General features: G+C 44.7%; 1 protein-coding gene across 1 annotated transcript in view; it reads left to right on the forward strand.

Annotated features, from left to right (window-relative positions):
- Window positions 1–853: 853 nt before the first annotated feature.
- COBL (cordon-bleu WH2 repeat protein) overlaps window positions 854–17,677 on the forward strand; it is a gene marked incomplete at both ends in the record, with an annotated part of 183,717 nt that continues 166,893 nt past the window's right edge. The window contains one exon of the mRNA XM_081996446.1: window positions 854–897. Within this exon, the coding sequence (XP_081852572.1) occupies window positions 854–897 (44 nt within the window). The remainder of the gene's footprint in view (window positions 898–17,677) is intronic.

Consider the following 17,677-nt stretch of genomic DNA (forward strand, 5'->3'; position numbering starts at 1 on the left):
CGTGCCGCCCCGATGGCTGCCCTTCAGCCCCTCTCCTTGACCAAAGCCGCTACGGATTTTAACAGAGTTGTTTGTGCCTCCTCCAAAAAAATAAATCTGTAAGAATCAAGGGAACACGAAGCAAGCCTTACACCGCAACGGTAGGTGCTGGGCAGGGTGCGAGGCTCACGGAAAGCCTTCGTTCCCCACGGGGCTCAGCCTCGGGGGACAGCCGCCTGGCGAAGCTTCGGTTTGGCCAAGTTTATGACAGTAAGAGGTGTAGGAGGTTTTCCGAGCTGGCGCTGGCGGCGGGGTTTGCCGCTCCTCTCCGCCGCCGCGGCGTGGGCGGCGTGGGCAGCCGCCCCGGCAGTGCCCGCGGGGGCAGCCGCCGTGTTTGCATTTGTCCCGGCCAGTCACACGGAAACGGGAGCGCAGCGCCGCCGCCCCCGCCCGCGCTGCCGGGCTGCCCGGGCCGCTCAGCGGGCAGCGGGCCGCCGCGCCGCTCGCCCCCGGGAGCACAGCCCGCCCCGCCGACTGACCCGGGCCGGGCCGGGCTGTGAGGCCGAGCAGCCCCTTCCTCGGCGGGCGCGGCGCAGCTTCCCTGCCGGCCCGGTAAGGCGGGCGAGGGGCCGCCGCCTGCCGCCTCGGCGCGGCATCCCCGCCCGCGGGGGAGCGGGGGGCGGCCGCGCCCCGGGCAGTGCCGCCCGGCGGCGGTGCGGGGCGGGGAGCGGGGAGGTGGGGTGAGGGAGGGGGCAAGGCCGGCTCTCACTCCTCTTCTCTCTTCCCGCCCTCTCGATCCCCCCCGCCGCCGCCCCGCTGCGGGACCGCGTCCGGACCGGACCGTCCCCTAAGAAGCGGTGAGGGAGGCCCGGACATGGAGACCCTCGTGCGCCCCGGGGCCAGCAAGCCTCCCAGCGGGTAAGCCACCCGCCGCGACCCGGGAGCGACCGGCCGCCGCTCGCCTCCGCGGGCTGGAGCGGCAGCCGACGCGCTGGCCGGCGGGCCTCGGTGCCTTCCCTCCCTCGGGGCGGCGAGCCGCCGGGGCCGGGGCGGGCGCGCAGGGGCGGCGGGGTGAGCGGAGGTGAGGAAAGGTCAGGAGCGGGGAGACGTGTTAGCTTCGCCGTTGCCTTTTGGAAGCGGCGGCCCGACCCTGCTGCCGCCGCTGCCCCTCCGCCTGCCCGACCGGAGGGACCGGAGAGCGGGGCTGGGCCTTGGGGCTCGCTTCTTGCAGAGGGGCGCCTGCGGCGGCCAGAGGTGCGGGGCCGCGGCCGTGCTCGGGGCAGCCGGGGCGCCTCCGGGGAGGCCCCGGCCCTCGCCTGCCTGCCCACCCCTCGTCCCTGTGCCAACAGGCAGCTAGCTGCCAGAAACGCTTGAAAGATTTATTGAGCCGTCCCAGCCGTGGGTCCCTCAGCCCCACCGCACCGCCGCGGCAGAGGAAGGGAAAACTCTGCCAAATCTCGAATTAAAAATGCCCAAAATTGCCAGAGGCTGGTCGGTGCCCGTGGTGCCGGGCTCCCCGTTCCGCCTGCCCTCGGTGACAGGCACGGCTCTCGCAGGAGTCACGCCAAACAGCGGTCAGCCCTAGTGTAAACCACAAGTGGATTTGTGCTTTTTTTAAAGAGAAGCGGCAAATACAGAATGCGCCAGCAGTGAACTTATTAGTTCGTTAGTTAAACGACGAGAGAAGCAGCAGGATGAAGTCCGAAGTGATCTCTTTTGTCAGAGCAGAAGCTGGGCGAGTTTTAAGAGCTGTGCTGTCTGCTCGCTGCAATTTACTGCTCTACTTCACACTGTCTGCATGGACTGAGAAAGACTGCGACTGCTTCAGCAGCTTTTTTATTTTTAGTTCTACTGTTTAGGTCCTAAATTAATTTTCAACTAAGTAGAAAATAGCTTTAAAGTACGTGCTAGTGGGCTACAGTAGTTTTGTTAGGTTATTTTCCTTACTTTCTGTGTTTGATAGGAAGTGGTGTAGTGCCCGACTCAGAAAGTGGAACGGGGAGCGATGGGTGAAGGAAAGATGCCATGGCTAGTGCTCTAGTAATGAAACTCTGTGTGTGCCATGTTACTTTGACCCGCAGAGCGTGACACAGCTTGCTGCTCTTTTTGTAAATAAAATGCTTCATTCCAGCTAAAAATGAGCCCGTTCGATCGTGACCTTTTAAGCTAACCTTGTATGAAAAGCAGTAGATATAATGTACCTCCCCTCTCTGTATTTAGCTGATGTAATGGTATAGCTGCTTTCTGAAATCCTGATGAAAAGGCGATCTAGGATGCCAATTTACATGTGTGCTTTGAAGAGTAACTAGCACTTCTCAGATGCAGCACCGATTAAAAATTGGTTTTGATTGCCAGGTATCCAAAGATTCCTTAAAGAATTTGGGTTTGCAGTGAGAAAGTGTCGTTGTTAGTGCATCTCAGAAACGAGCACTGGAGTCTGAGGGAATTTCTGAACAAGCCTCCTGAATCCGATGTAGCCGTCTTTGTCTGCGTAAAGCCATCCGTGGCGAGGCTCAGCTATCGCATATATGAACAGAAATTACAGTAACTTCCTTAACTTCAGTCGGATCGCTCCTGATGTGGCTCAAGGAGGCAAATCCAGTCGTAAGGTGCTGATCCGCTCCTGTGGAAGCTGATGGCAGCGCCGTGGCACACACCGACAGGGACTCTCTGCCTGTTTTAATCTGAGCGGATTTCAGCCTTGAAATCACGCTTGTTGCCTTTTCGTGCAAGTCGGGAGTTCCCATCCTGGATGTGTCCCTGCTGTCAAGCAGTGGGCTTTGCTGAATGGTTTGTAATTCCCCGAGTCACTAACATCCATACTGGAAACCGCTGGGTGTTTGGTCCCTAATCAGGTTTTACTCGTTCCGTGAGGAAGTCTTGCTAGGTCCAGGGAAAGAGGACAGCTTTGTCTGTCCTTGCTGGTTCCCGTATGAATTCCAGATGTGAGCGGCATCTGTGGAGCGTGCCCAGGGAACCTTGGCTTTTAAGGACACCGTGGCAGGGAGAAGCAATTCTGTACACGTTTCCAGCTTATGGATTGGGTTAGCTTGCCAGTTATGAAAGCAAGAGGTTAAAATGACTGCAACTTCCCAATTTTTAACAAGATTTAGGCAGAGCTGTTCTGTCTCTATGTAAATCATTAACAGCAATGTTAACAACTTTCTCTTGTTAAACAGTGAACAAATTTAATGTATCATTTGGTACAGGGTAGAGCAGCTCTGCTGTGTGCTTTACACAGATAAATTGACTACATGTGTTTCAGGGCACAGCTGCTTGAGAACTGCACATTTAAAGGCAGGATAGTGTTGTGGGTGATTTTTTGTTTTAAATGGCAAAGGAAAAATGTAGTTTGTGCTGGTGTTGCAGGGTTTGTCCCATTTCTTAGTTTCAGAAATAATTGTAGACTTCAGTACCAAGAATTTTATTATTACTAATTGCTAGGCATGAGTTTTGTAAAGCTTTACCAAGTCCGTAATGCTTTATTTAATTAACATTTATTTTACCTTATGAAGTTGAATTTAAGACAGTCAGTAGCAGCAGCAGAAATTAGGATTTATTCTTCTGTGATCATGCAACAGATGCTAGAAGGGAGAAATACACTTGTTTAAAACCTGCTGCCTTGGTGTCTGCATCTGCCCTTACTTCATTAGAGAGAGCAGAGATAGGCCTTTGTAGGTGTCTTGATTGGTGACTTTTCTGACCATAATGTGGCATAATTGACCTACACTGGTCACAAGTGGCGTAGAAGGCTCAAGCCTAAAATGAGGACTTAGAAGATCAGTTCTGTTGTGCTCTGTTAGGAGCCTCGCAAAGTGCAGAGCATCTTCCCCTGTCACCGAAAGCATCTGCATCTCCCGCAGAAACCAGCAGTTTGTGGGTCCTTCATGCCTTCACATCTGAGCACAGAAAAGTTTCCTCTGGAGCCGTCACCAGATGCGGGGAAAGCCTCTATGTTAAACAAGATGTACGAGTGCTTTCTTTGGCTTCAGCTTCCTTCCCTATCTCACAGGGCCTTATAACACCAACAAATACAGGCAGACACTAGCACACCTACTCTGGTGGGACTTACCTGCTGGATTCAAGTCACCCTGGAAGTCAGATAAAGGCTGCGAAACGTCAGTAGTGCTCACATGCAGAATCTGGAAAAGCAACCCCCCAGGTACAGAGCAAGTTGTGCATCTTGACTTGTTGAAACCTTTTCCTGTTATTTTATGCCCAACTCCCCATACTTAAGTAGGTTACTTTGTGAAACTGCACATCCAGCTTAAAAAAAAGAAAAAAGAAAGAAAAAGAAAAATTGTTATTATGCTTATGTTTAGCGTTTTATTTGTAAACCTTGTCTTGAAAAGCGTGGAGGGAGCTGCTGTCCGCAGAACATCTTTGTGAACGTTTGTGTAACACTGCTTGCACCGTACTCTATCTCACCTTCAGATGTTACAAGATTTAGGTTATACAGCAAAAGCAATGTAAGTAATCTGTAAATCAAAACTGGAAAACTGGGCAACTTGTGTATGTTTCCTCTGCTTTGCGTTTATGTGAGATTTCTGTGTAACGTGCAGAGTACGGGATGGCAAAGGACAGTGACTGCAATTAGAAATGTGGAGCAGCGCTGGGGTACCTGCTTCAGAGGTTGCTGCCTTGGCCAGCGGCAAGACCAACGCTCGTGCTTGTGGCATTACCTTTCATCTTGTGTCCCCGTTTGTACATGCACTGCTCCCACAGAATTCAGACGGTGCTTCGTATGTGCACACCTGAGACAAGGAATTTCTCTGAAATGCCGCCTTCTAGCACAGCAGGCAGCGTTAGCCCAGTCCTCCTCTCACAAGTAGTTTGGGTCTAAAGTATTTTTTTTTTTGTGTCAGTGGAGATACGTTGCATTAAATAAAAGTCGGGTAATGGTGGCAGAAGAATTGTGCTTGCTATTGCATAAAATGAAACAAGGCAATTTTTACTGTGTTTTGCACCTCTGTATGAATATAGCTGTTGACCTGATATACAGGAAGACATTCGTGTTTTCAGTCACAATATCTCAGGGTTGCTGTAGATAAGCAAGCTAATTGTAAGAATAAGACAAATGGTGAGATAACCGCAATGCAATCCAGTCCTGACAGCTGTTCTTTCTGAATTCCAGTTTCCCCGCTTCTCCTATCTTACTTTTCCCCTTTTTTTTCTTTTTCCTTTCTTTCAGAAAGCTGTTAGTCTTGTACCAGAGTGGAAGGATGAAATAGATGGCTTCTTAAAGTCTTTTCTATTTCTGGGCTGTCTAGAATATTCAGCATTTGTTTTCACTTCCTCAGTCTCCCAGTCGCCTCTCATTATTTTCTTTCCCATGGATATCTTTTCTATTTTTTCATCTTGCTTTTTTATGCTGCTCCTGCCACTGTTAGATGAAATTGAACCTTCTCTTTCCTACTGTCGCCTGTCTCGTTTGTTTTTCATGTCTTTCCCTTGTAATTCCAGGTTCCTTTTTCTGCAGGTTTTGCTCCCTTAAGTTTACATCTTAGTCAAATTGCTTGTCTGTATGAAAGCACTTGACTGCTCAGCAGGAGGTAGCGCAGCATTTTGGTGGGGCAGATTTTACTTACCACCCCATCTGGGTGAGCTGCAGCAATTTCAGTGGATTTCCAGGATGCTGCACTAGATAAAGTTGGGGAAAGGGGGGGTTAGCTAGAATTTAGAGCACTCACATGGGTGCAGTTTTAGATGATGCTGACTATTAAGGAAAGCAACAACTTCAATCTTTATTTTGAAATCAGTTCAGTGAACACATGGCTGCCTTGTGCATAGTTAATCTTGCTAGAGGAGTGGTATATTGCTTTTTGCTGAGTAATTCAGATCACAGTACAGCCATGATTATGGCCAGAATGAAGGGATTTTTTTTACTTTCAAAGGAATGAGAATTTTCTTGTATATGTGTGTGTATTCTGAACTATCTGTGGTGTTACAAATATTTGTTAAGACTCTGGTTGTCACAGACTTGAATTATCTTACAAGCACTTATGAAGGCTTCCTAGCAATATTCTTTTGGATTAAAGAAATGCATGTAGGAGACTCCATTTTATTTATATAGGCAAAAGTGTGAACACATTTGTGTGACCTGCTCAGAAAGCAGCCAGGAGGCCTGTGGCAGGGTTAGGGAAGTACCTCACTGCTCCTGAATCGCAATTCAGTGCCTTAACAAGTATTCCCCTGTGTCTGGCCTTCAGCTACTCTGTTAGCATCAGCAAACACTTGATTTTCTGGCAACGACTGGGTTCTGTATCCTGCAGCTTTTTTGTGTTGCCCTGGCATTGTGATTTCCATGAAAATTGACAGCTTTCACACTTTAATGCTGCTTCTAAGAGACTGAGGGGTCTTCAAAAGTTTATTTTTCTGTAGCGGCTTAAGCCAGCTCTTGCATTTGAGTTTGGGAATGGGAAAAGACTTAAAATCTGTGTTGCCAGCTAAATTGTGATTTAAGGATCTTATAAAAGTAGCTGCGTTTCCAGCTGCTGGAAATTACAACCCTTATTAACATGTTAACCCTCTTAACGTATAGAATGTTTCCAGAGCTGTTAGTTGCCCAGCGAGCCAGGCTGCTTATCATTTAATAAGTGATGCTGGGAATAGTATGTTGTCATAGTTTCAGCATGAGAGTGTCAGCGATGAGCCAGGGACTTGACCCATGCCAAGGAGTGAGTCAGAAGGATTGCGTGGCAGGGCCGCGCTGCAGTGGCACTAGCACACAGCGTCTCGCACCCGTGTTTAGTCCCCACGCACCAGAAGCGCTCTCTTTTTGGTTTCATTAATCCCCCAGCTGACGAGCTGCCTGAGATGCTGTGCATTTGTGCAGAGCCGTCGTCATAATGAGAGGAATGGGAAAGAAAATGGATTGAGAATGGGGTTTTTTTGTTTATGTTCATTTATTCTCACTATAACTTCCAGATTATGGGTGTCTATGGGACAAAAAAATTTAATTTCTTTACTGCTGACCCTGTAAATTCAGCCTGATACTTGCATGTTAAGGTGCGTCTTGTGTGCTCCTTGCGATGTGTCATATGGGAGACGGCAGTCTCCCATGAGAGTTTCAGTGATGAAGTGCCAGTCATAAAGCTTTCTTTGGTAGTTAAAAAAATTATACAACATGGGTAAACTTTTTTGGTTTTTTCCTATTTTTCCCTTTTTTCCCCTTTTTCCTTTTTTTTTTTTTACCCTTTTCCCCCTTTTCCTCTCCTTTTTCCCTTTTTTCCTTTCCTGTTTTTCCTTTCCTGTTTTTTCGTTCCTTTTTTTCTTTCCTGGCAGTGAGTGACATTAAAGCAGGTAGGAAAGGTGCAGATGAAGTGAGGGCTTGGTGTCAGCTGGGCCCCTTAAGGTACTTGCAGAAGTGCAGCAGACAGACTGCCTTTTCAGGTTCAGTTCTGCGTTCTCCAGTGTCTTGTTCTTATTAAAGGAGACTGACATGTGCATGAGTTACAAGGTTGGTCTGTGAGTCGCTCTGCCTCTCTCTGTGCTACTGTGGGCAAAGAGGAACGGCTCAGGAAGGTGTGATGGAGAGTCCGTCACCTAAGTAATTGGCAGCCAGGCAATTGGGAAACTTGCATACAGAAAACCCACATTCAGGGACCCGCACGGCACAGGAAACGCTGAGGGTTAAACCTGTGGTAGCTTTTGCTACCCCAAATTGCCAGGACCACTCAGCAGCCTGGGGCCCTCCCTTTTTCTTTGAGCAAGAAGCCAGATAAACATAAGCCTCAGTATTCCTGAAGCTGTTGTGCTGCAATCGATGTTTCTGTAGCAAGCTCCAGCAATGACCCAAAGGCTAGAGGAAAACGTGGTCTTTCTGTGCCTTGCTGGTTTTGTGGTGCTAACACTGCAAACTTCTCCTACTCATTAAAATCAACAGATAAGACGCAAAGTCACACCAGTGGCATGGAGCTTGAGCAAGAAAATTACATTTTGTGTTACCACTCTTTTAAAAATCTAGCCGTATCGTAAGGTTCAATAGTCAGTACCAATCCAGAAGTACTTAATCCGATAAGTGTAACTGTATGTATTCAGCAAGGGTGACTAACAAGCAGTATGATTCTGTTTACCATGCCTCTTTTCCCTTCACTGTGTCTTGGGTTTTATTTATATAAATGCATGCTGATCCGATCGACTTTAGTGATGTTTTATTGTGACGTTGAGCCAGAAGGGTAGGGCTCTGCTGTTTTTGCTTTTATCGAGGGCTAATGCCTTTTTTCCTTTTTTTTTTTTTTTGAAGAACACACAAATACACAGAGATTGAAAATGGGTAACATTGATGGTTGATGAAATGCTTTCTGAATTTTCGAAAGCATGTGTGCTTTCGAACATATGTGCTACCATTCATAGTAAGACGATATAAAACCTCTTTATATTATTGCTTTTTTGTTAATGATTTTTCAGTGGTTTAGCTAGACTAGAGAAAAACAAAATTCAAGGGCCTGAGTATGAATGCACCACTGATGGTCAGTTGTCGCCATCTCCCAGGTCTGATGGTCGTTCCTGTTAGTTTGCTGGTCCCCTTTCCTCTGAAAATGCAGTTTGTTTTTTTGGGGTGAAACTGCTGGATTTCTCCTTGGTACTTGTGTTAGGTGGTGTCGGGAGATGGTGCGATGGTGATGTGAGGAGGATTTTGTCCTCCGAGGTTGTGTGAAGGTCCTCATGCTGCAGTGAACGTCCACCAGACGCAGAATCAGCTCACTCAAAGCCGACTTCGCCAGGGACGCAGGAGGAAAGCTGCGAAGAGCTCTGTTTTGGATTAGCTAGATGACTTTTGTTTTAGAAGCTTGTCTTCCTTCTGACCCCACACATCCCACAGTGGGCATTCTCCCGCGCTCGCCCCGGAGGTCTTATGGGAGTTATGGCAGCGGCTTTCTAGTGTAAGACAAAATAAAGTAGTGAATTCTGTTCAAGACCCTTTAAAAAAATAATCTTTCTTTTTTTTCAGTTGCGTAGAGTTGTTCTGGGTATAACAAGCATTACTTTTTTCCTGCTTTAGCAGGTTCCAAAACCAAAATAAAAGCTCCAAGTTATTTTATAATAAAACATATTATTTAATTTTGGTTCTTACTTCTGTGCTTAGATGGCTTTTCTTGCTGCTACTGGTATCTTGCATATGCAGCAAAAATAGCCGCCTAGGTAAATACATCTGATCTTACTGTGCACAGGGCATGTATTTTCCCTTCCGGTTTTGTCTCTGAGCGCCACAAGGGGAGTCTCCAAAATCAGTGAATAGTTTCAGCCAAATTGGAAGAAAAAGCTGGTTTCTGTGCCTTGCTTTGAGCTCTCCTCCTGTGGCAGTGCTTTATTTCTGAACGGCACGGCAGTGGTTCTGGGTGTTGCTGAGGGAGTATCTTGCTGTGACTCCAGATTCCTCAGATTCCGTCTTTGTCTTTTTTTTTTTTTTTTTTTTTTTTTTTTTTTTTTGAGTAACTTCTCATGGTGCTTGGTACCAAGCCTACACTTTCATGGGTACCACGTAAGTGGCTCCTGGGTTCCCTGGGGGTACGGCCGGCATTCGGGTGCCAGCGCAGCTCTCCGCCCCAGCGGGGCTGCTGGTGTGGCTCGCGGGGGCTCTGAGGAGAGCTCCAGCACAGGGAAGGAGACCAGCCTTTGGCTTCTGCTGCCGTTAAAATCTGGGTGCTGTGACACCTCCAGGTGCTCCTGCGACCGACTTCACCACTTCATTAAATGCAGCTACAGATAGGTCAGATCGTGTTGCTAACCTGCCAAGTGGTGTAATTAACACATTTATTTTGCTTGCTTTTAATTACCTCTGTTTCTCTGCCTGTGCTGAACTGAAGAGTCACTTGGTCGTCTAACAGCGACGCCTGCTAAAATAGCGTTCTGACATCAGATCGTAGAACAGTTCAGGTTGGAAAGGGCCTTTTAAGATAATCACAGTCAACAGATGTGCATAACCTTGTGCTTTTCGAGGCATGCAGTCTTTTCACTGTCTTGTTTCTCCTTAAGGTCTGTTGTGCAGCTTAATTCCCTGGGTAGTGCCTTGTCCAGAGGCAAACCAGGACTGGTTTCTGTCCTCAGTGAGCCCTGAACCCTTCTGGTGCCCAGGGAAGCTGCGGATCCTCCAGCACTGGGCTGCGTGTCGTAGCGGACTTGCCTGAGGTCAACCTGGCACGGGAATGCTGGGGAGAAACCAGAGCGTGCCGGGACATCATCCTCGAACTCCATAAGGGCTTTTAACCAGAAGATACTTTTACTTCTACATTTGCATATATAGATAAGTCTATATATAGATAAGTCTTGCATATATAGATACAGATAGCAAGTCCAGGATTGCTATCTTCAGAGCAAGTCTGTTATTCCCAACTATCATGTGTTTTAATGCAGAATGACGTTCTTCTTATCAAACCTAGCTTTTCTGTTGTGCGAGAAACACAGGTGTATTCATGTGTGATGGATAAAGAGCCCAGGATCAAACTTAAAAAAGAAAGGAGAAAAGGCAATAGTTATGTGGGTAATTCCAGAACAGTATTTCATCTTGAATTTAGAGATTGGTGAATTTTAGAAATTACCATTTATTTAGAAGAAGCATAAAAAGTTACACTGTAGTTTTTAGTAATAAATTTAGGTGGCATATTTTGTCCCTTCATTTCAAGTTTTGTAGATGGCACCGTCTTTGTAAAACTCTCTCGAAAGAGTATCCAAGCATAGTCCTAGAACTGTACAGTGATGATTAAACCATTTCATAACAAAAATAAAGTAAAGCTTTTCTTCTTAACTTTCAAGCAAATACAGTTAATTAGATACTTCTTCCAACTCTTGCATCTATTTGTAAGAAACAAGAGAATATCTTCATGAAAGAGCATGTAGTTCTTGTGCAACTAGTATTTACCCAGTTTTCAACCTCACAGATGTCAGGAAAAATTAATCTTCTAAGGAAAATTGATTATACTTTTGGTGAAGAATTCTTCTTTCTTAAGAAGACAAATTGTGAATTTTGGAAATAATCAAGTATCAGTGGGTGAAAACTGTTACTTTATTTCTTTGCTTTTAGTAGTTCTATTTTGCAATTAATAAACAGTGCGTCAGTGGGTTTTAGCATTTGATGCCAGGACCAAAATACAGTGTCTTCCCCCCTCACCCCAGCTGTGTTTCTATTTTTTTTAAGGTTTATTTTCCTCCAGCCTCATATAAGGCAAACAGGGATTTCATTTTTTCATAGAAGCATTCTTTTTTTTTCTTTCTTTTTTCTTTTTTCTTTTTTTTTTTTTTTAAGGCTGTTGGTGCAATATTGTACAAAATGACGGGTAGGTGCCAGGCAGACTTAGAGTCTGTCTGGTCCTGTGGCTTGTTGGGCTCTGTTGGGACAGAAACGGAGAGTCTGCTTGCACTTGCCAGAGAATGAAGCGCAGCAAAAGCAGTGGTTAATTGTTTAAAGCAATATTGGAAATGGGTCTTTGGTCAGCTATTCTGAAGCAGCTTGAACTTAGTGTGGAGGAGAGTGGGGCATAGCCATGCTCCTGTAGCCTTAATACTCAGCTTTAGAGCCAAAGGGCCCGTGGGGTTTGGATTTGCTCTGCTTCACTTGCTGGGCTGAGGTGTGCAAATCCCACGCAGCTCAGCTGACATCTCTGCGTTCTGCTCCTGCATCGAACCGGGGGGGAGAGGGACCGGCACGGGCTTCACCTGGGCAGGTTGGCGAAGTACTTGTGGGTGCAGGCTGCTCCTGTCTCTTCACCGGGGTCCTGGTTTTTACATTGAAGAAACACAAACTGGGTATCTGATTCTAAAGGGGGTGTGTGTAGGTAGAGATAGGCGAATTCAGTGCCTATATTCCCATATATTCTCCACCTGTGGTTGCTTTTCTTTATTTACATGATGGTAAACTTCAAAGGGTAGTGTTTTCCAGCTGTAGTATTTTACAGCTAAAGTCCTCTTGGACACTAGCAATGTACTGTTCATACTGGTTAAGGATAAGGACGTCGCTTGTTTCTGTTCTTGCTGGTCTTTTCCCAAGACCAGATAGTGCCAGTGTTTTTTGAAAAAGCCCGCAACTTGTCATGCCATTACACCAGCCTTATTTAAGAATACTGCTCATCTGTATCATTGTTTATTGTTTGTTATTGTGTATTCTCAAATTAGCCATAGTTATTTTGGAATGAAATCTCTTTGCATTCAAGTGGTTAAATACCATACTTTCTCCTATTAAAAATGAGATCCAGGTCTACTGGAAAGTATTTTACAAATATAAAACTGCCTGAAGTATAAAACCTGTTTATACAGATACTGTGGGTTTCTTGCCATGAAAAACACCGTAAATTCCCCGAGCTGCTTAATTTTCATAAGGAGTTACTTGGAAAGAAATACTGCTTGCGGTGCATTGCCAATTATTTATATACTAATTTGCTACCTCAGAATATAAGATTTTTAAATTCGGTTTAGTATTGAGCTGACAGGGGAAAAATGGTCCTAAACTACTTCATATTTTACAGTTCAGCTTAAATTTACCTGGAAAAAAATTAGCAGCGCTGACTTTTTGGGGGGGAAGGGATTAACTTTTTTTAAAAGTGGTGTATGTATGAACAGTTTTCAGTCTTTATTTTTTAATGTAAATTCCCACGTACCTGTATTGTTACAGGACAAACAACTCTGTGCCATATATAAAAAACTAAGCTGCCTTCACATAAGTACCTCTGTGTGCAAAATTTAGGTGCCAAATTTGAATAGGAGGCCAGGTGTAATGACTGGGGGCAGAGCTCTGTTCTGCCATCATTTGAGAGAACGTGCATGTCAGCCTCTGGTACAGATCAACCGTTCAAGTGAATGACCCAAATAGTTGAAAAGGGGAAATATATTCTCTTGCTTCTCTTTTGCAGGTTATCTTTTGTACTTCATCCTTTTGATTAATCCCAGAGAAATAGTCTATGCTGTTTTTTTTTTTTTTTCCAGAGCAGATGGTAACGAGCTTGTCACTAGCATGGAGAGTGAATTTTCCTTCCCAGCTTGGCCAGGAAGGGGTAGGCAGAGTTACTTGGGGGAAAAAATAATGAGGAAGCTCAGATTGCAAAGTAACCCCTCATGCCCTGTTTAGCACCTGGCTATACCGGTGCAACAGTAATCAAATATTTATAAATCTTTCATAAGCATTGTTTATTTGAAGACAAAACCCCAAATCAGCAGCAGGGGTTTTCCTGCATTAAACTGCTTTCACCGAGCATTATATAAGGTTAAAATCTTAAAACTCCTTAGAGAGACTTTTCTCATCCTATGCTGCTTTTTCCTTTTACTGAGCGTATCACCACTGTGTATAGAAAGAAAAATGGTAAGTTCGGTGGCATTCAGTTGTACTATAGTGATGCAGTTAAGAAAGTAAAACTAGTATTGTTTTATTTTCCAGCAACCAGACAAATTTTCGGACAATTAAGTGAATTGGAGACTTCGTGTTCCTTTTATGCCTTCTGAGGTGCCTGTGATTTGTTCCATAGTGCTTATCACAGAAAACACCTCAATTCTTGAGGTTTAAATTATATAGGCATAGAGAGGTCCACACAGGAGCTGTTTTGGAGGCTGCCTTGTGTGATGTTGATGAATAGTACATGGGCAACTGCTTGGGAGCAGTGTGAGGAAGGATTAGGGTATAGATACTTCGTGCACGGCTCCAGTCCTTGGAGCATGAGGGGGAATGAGCACGTGGCGCTGATCTGTTTGACTGCTCGTAGAAAGAATTGGATTTTTCTTTCATCGTACTGGTTTGGTAGGTGCTCTCAGCATTTAAAAGCAAATGTACGACTATTTTAGGATTCTTTGAAAATTGCAGCCTATCTCTGAATTAGAGTGTTCATATTTCACACCGAGTTGCAGATGGAAGATTAAAAGCTGCGCTTTGGGCAGCGTGTCTTGAGTAATACTGGAAATAAATGCTACTGTATGGGACCTTGCTTCTGGAGCCAGCATGTCCGCTGTGTTGTACAGCTGTGCCATTCCTTCCAGAATTGTTCTGCAATCTGCAGACCGTGCAATAGATTTATAGATTTATAGATTATAGATTTATAGATTTATAGATTGTAAAAGTTTCTGTACATGGGGAAATGGAAGTGTTCCTCGATGAAGCTCCCCTTATTTAGGGGCATCTGTGAGTTGAAACAAAATTTGGGAGGTGGCTTGTGTTCCTCAAAATGCACGTGGAAGATGACGACCAAGGGATATCTGTTTTTATTGCTGCACTGTAGGGTGCAGCCGTGTTGACATCTGATGCAGACTCCAAATTGCCTGAAATTCTGTATTGGCCTGTATCACTCGGTGCTGATGAGACACGATCAGTGTGTTTCTGTGGTCTGGCAGTGGTGCCTGTAGATTTCACAAGGGGTGGAGTTCGGGTCTTCATGGTTTTATTAAAATTCTCTGGAAGTACTGCCCCGGGAGCTCAGAATAAATAGAGCTTGTTTGGAGAAAACAATTGGAAAAAATAAAACTGTTCCTTGATAGTGAAGCTTATCCCTCCTAGCCTTTTTTTTTAATTCTCTCCAAGTTTCTAATTTTGTGGCGTGACAGGAGAGGAGAATCGCGTACTTGAATTTGTATCTGGAGTACAGTTATCGCTGCTGGGGGGGCCACGTGACAGAAGCGTAGGAATGAGCTCCCGCTGCCACGGCTTGCTGTCGGATGGCTGCGCTCTGCTCAGGCTCGTGCCCTTCAGTACTTCCCGGTCTCCGCAAAGCCCCGGCTCTTGGCAGGGCTGTAACTCCCCAGGTGGGCTTCAACAGGGCTTTGATGCCTCACGTGGAGTCCTTACTGCTGACATTCGCCCAGAAAGTCCCCAGCCCAGCAGACCCAGGGAGTGCCTGTAAAGACACGGCTGGGCGTATGATAAGGGAAAGGTTTAGAAGTGCACAGCTATGTAAAAAGTTTTCCTCAAGCTGCTTGTCTTTTTTTTTACCTCTGACATCTTTCAGTTCTGTCTGCTGTCTTCTCTCACTGAGGGTTCCTGTGCTGCAGAAGAAAAGAGGGGAAAAATGTCTCCACGAAATAACAAGTTAACCTCTCTAGGTACAGTAATAATCATAAAGTTTTACATTCTTAGATGTAAATTTCACAACAAGCATGTCAGAAGAAACACTTAAAAACCTTAGATTTAAGCTTATAGGTAGGATTTAGCTAAGAATAGGATTACTTTTTTTTTTCCCTCACTTAGTCTGATTCCAGATCTTTTCAAACTTAAACAATATGAGTGTATTCTGATACACACCTTTGTAATTACATAAAATTGATAACAAGCCATATGACCTCTGGTTACAGATCTAAATATTGGCATCAGTTCATTTATTATGTCTGAGTATATCTCTGTGCTTAAATCAGTCTGTAATTCATAATGCGCCGTCTTTATTACGGTTTGCATAAAGAAATGTATTCTAATAGAACAGTATTTCAATGAACACTTAAATGAGAGAACTGAGTAACTGATAATGCATGTATTTTTTACAGTGAAAATTGTTTCCCTTTTTAAATAGCATTTAAAACGTAATTGCATTAAATTATTTTTGTCGCAAAGTGGCTCAATTTGTATGGACATATTCAGTAAATGTAGTTTTACTGGTTTAATGTTTTAGTACATGAATTTTTTTCACTGTCTCAACACTTACTGATAGTCAAAACACGTGAATGTTGTGCAACTTTACGATACCCTTGTATAACTCATGAAGTTAAGTTTTAGTAATGAAATTAAATGTAATACACAAAGAGCAGTGACCTTTTCATCTACAGAACTGACTTAGTCTTGAGTGAAAGTTCAGAACTTTACTGGTGGCAGTTTCATTTTCCAGCAAAGCTGAAAGTAATGTTTTAACGTCTGAATCCAGTTCCAAAAAAAAAAAAACCCACTTGTGAAAATAAGAGATTTTTCACTTTATGCAGCAAAAATACATGGTATATCTTGCATGTTTTGGTTTCATAGTGAAGAAATTCTAGTTTAAATAAACTACAGCCAGTTGCCTTTTAGAGAAAGGGGAGGGGAAAATATGATACTTTTTCCTTCCCCAGATTATGTTGTAATATGCAAAGCTTTTTTCCCTCTTTCAAACCTTCCTGAAATGACCAAATCAAACAGACTTTTGTTTTGTGAAGCCTGCTTTTGATTAATTTGATTGAGTTTTATTTACCTACCTAATCTGAACCATGCCTCCTCCTTATCGTGTAAAGTCGCTTACTGCTTCTAAATATACCAGTGTATTTTAAAGCAGCAAAGCCGTGCGTGAGTACGACCCATTCAGAGCGGGGTTGTGGGGTAGGGAGGGACCTGCTGGTAACCCGAGAACACGAGCAGATGCTAAATTAGCAGCTGGATAGTTAGTAACGAGCCCACAAATCTCTGCTGGGAAATGATCTTCTCTAGGCGCCTGTAGCGTGGGTGTGTGGGTTATTCAGAGTTTCTAGCATCTAGTTGCTCTTTACTCATGACTCAAAGGAAGGTCGTGGAGCCACGAGGGGCTTTATTTGTGGAGTGACCGGCAACTTCTTTTCATTGAAAGTACAGGCTGTATTTATAAATTGTTATTATTGTGTGGCATTTTTTATTAAGGCATGAAATTGGTAAATGACTGCAAGTGCAAGGAGGTTGCTGGCAGCATTTTAGTCATAGAGTTAAGTAAAAAAGACTAAAAAGACCTGTGGAAAAGCAAATAACATTATAAGGGCATCATTAATAATCCCAAGGTTATGCTCCGGTTCCACCTTTAACATAAATAGGTATCGATCATTGGCAGCGGTCAGAAAGAGACGAGATCGTGGCTGGATGAGACCCTCAGTTGTGACTGAATAATGACGCTGATAAGTGATACGTGTTAAGTGGTGGCCAAGCAGGAGGATCTGAATAAACAAAAGATCAGCAGGAAAAAAAAAAATAAGAGGGTGTCAGAAAAGCGCTATTTATTTGGGAGATGAAACTTTGTCTAAGTCTCTTGCTGATACCTGCTTTGAAATCCATCCAAGTATTCAGTGTAGTTTGCCTGCATTCTGCTTTTTCATGCCTCCCAGCCCCAGCACACCTTTCCCACTGCAAGAGTGTGCACTTAGCGCTGACGAGCAGTATCTCTCTGGCTTTACTTAGGAGGAAAACCGATACGTTTCTTTATTCCTCAAGTGGATGATTATGTAAATGTGTGCATCTACAAGTCACCATTTCCCCACATTGAAGAACGTTTGTTTTCTTTTTTTAAGCTTATCAATTTGGTGAAAATTATTCCGTTTTCTAGTATAAACAGGTACAAAACTGATACCAATAGAGAGAAGAATGGTACCTGCATGCCATGGCCCTAGTGTTCACCAAAAGGTTCTGTGATGTCTTTGTTATCGGGGGAAAAAAGCCTTCCAGCTGACTAGTGTGACTCTACCAGCGACAGTCTTGTCGTCGGCAGGATTACACTCAAGAAAAGTTTGTGGTGTTCTGAGGCAGTGACTGTGATTTAAAACCCCCAAATGACCTGTTTCCTCCCCCCCCCCATGTCTGGACACCCACACAACAGTAATTTAACGTGCGAAGGTGCTGTGTCCTCCCCTGGTATTTCCACTCCAGTGCCAGGAGCTGACTGAAGGTCAGGAGAAAGTTAAGGCTTTGGGGCGGGCAGTGCGGTTTTTGGTTAAGACATCAGGAAAGGCTCGGCAGGTCATACAGATGACTCTGACAGGACCCCCCTTCTAGACGCAAATCTCTCGGCTATTTCAGAGGTGCAGAAGC

The sequence above is a fragment of the Phaethon aethereus genome (genome assembly GCF_964289735.1).
Source record: "Phaethon aethereus genome assembly, chromosome: 2".
Lineage (NCBI taxonomy): Eukaryota > Metazoa > Chordata > Aves > Phaethontiformes > Phaethontidae > Phaethon > Phaethon aethereus.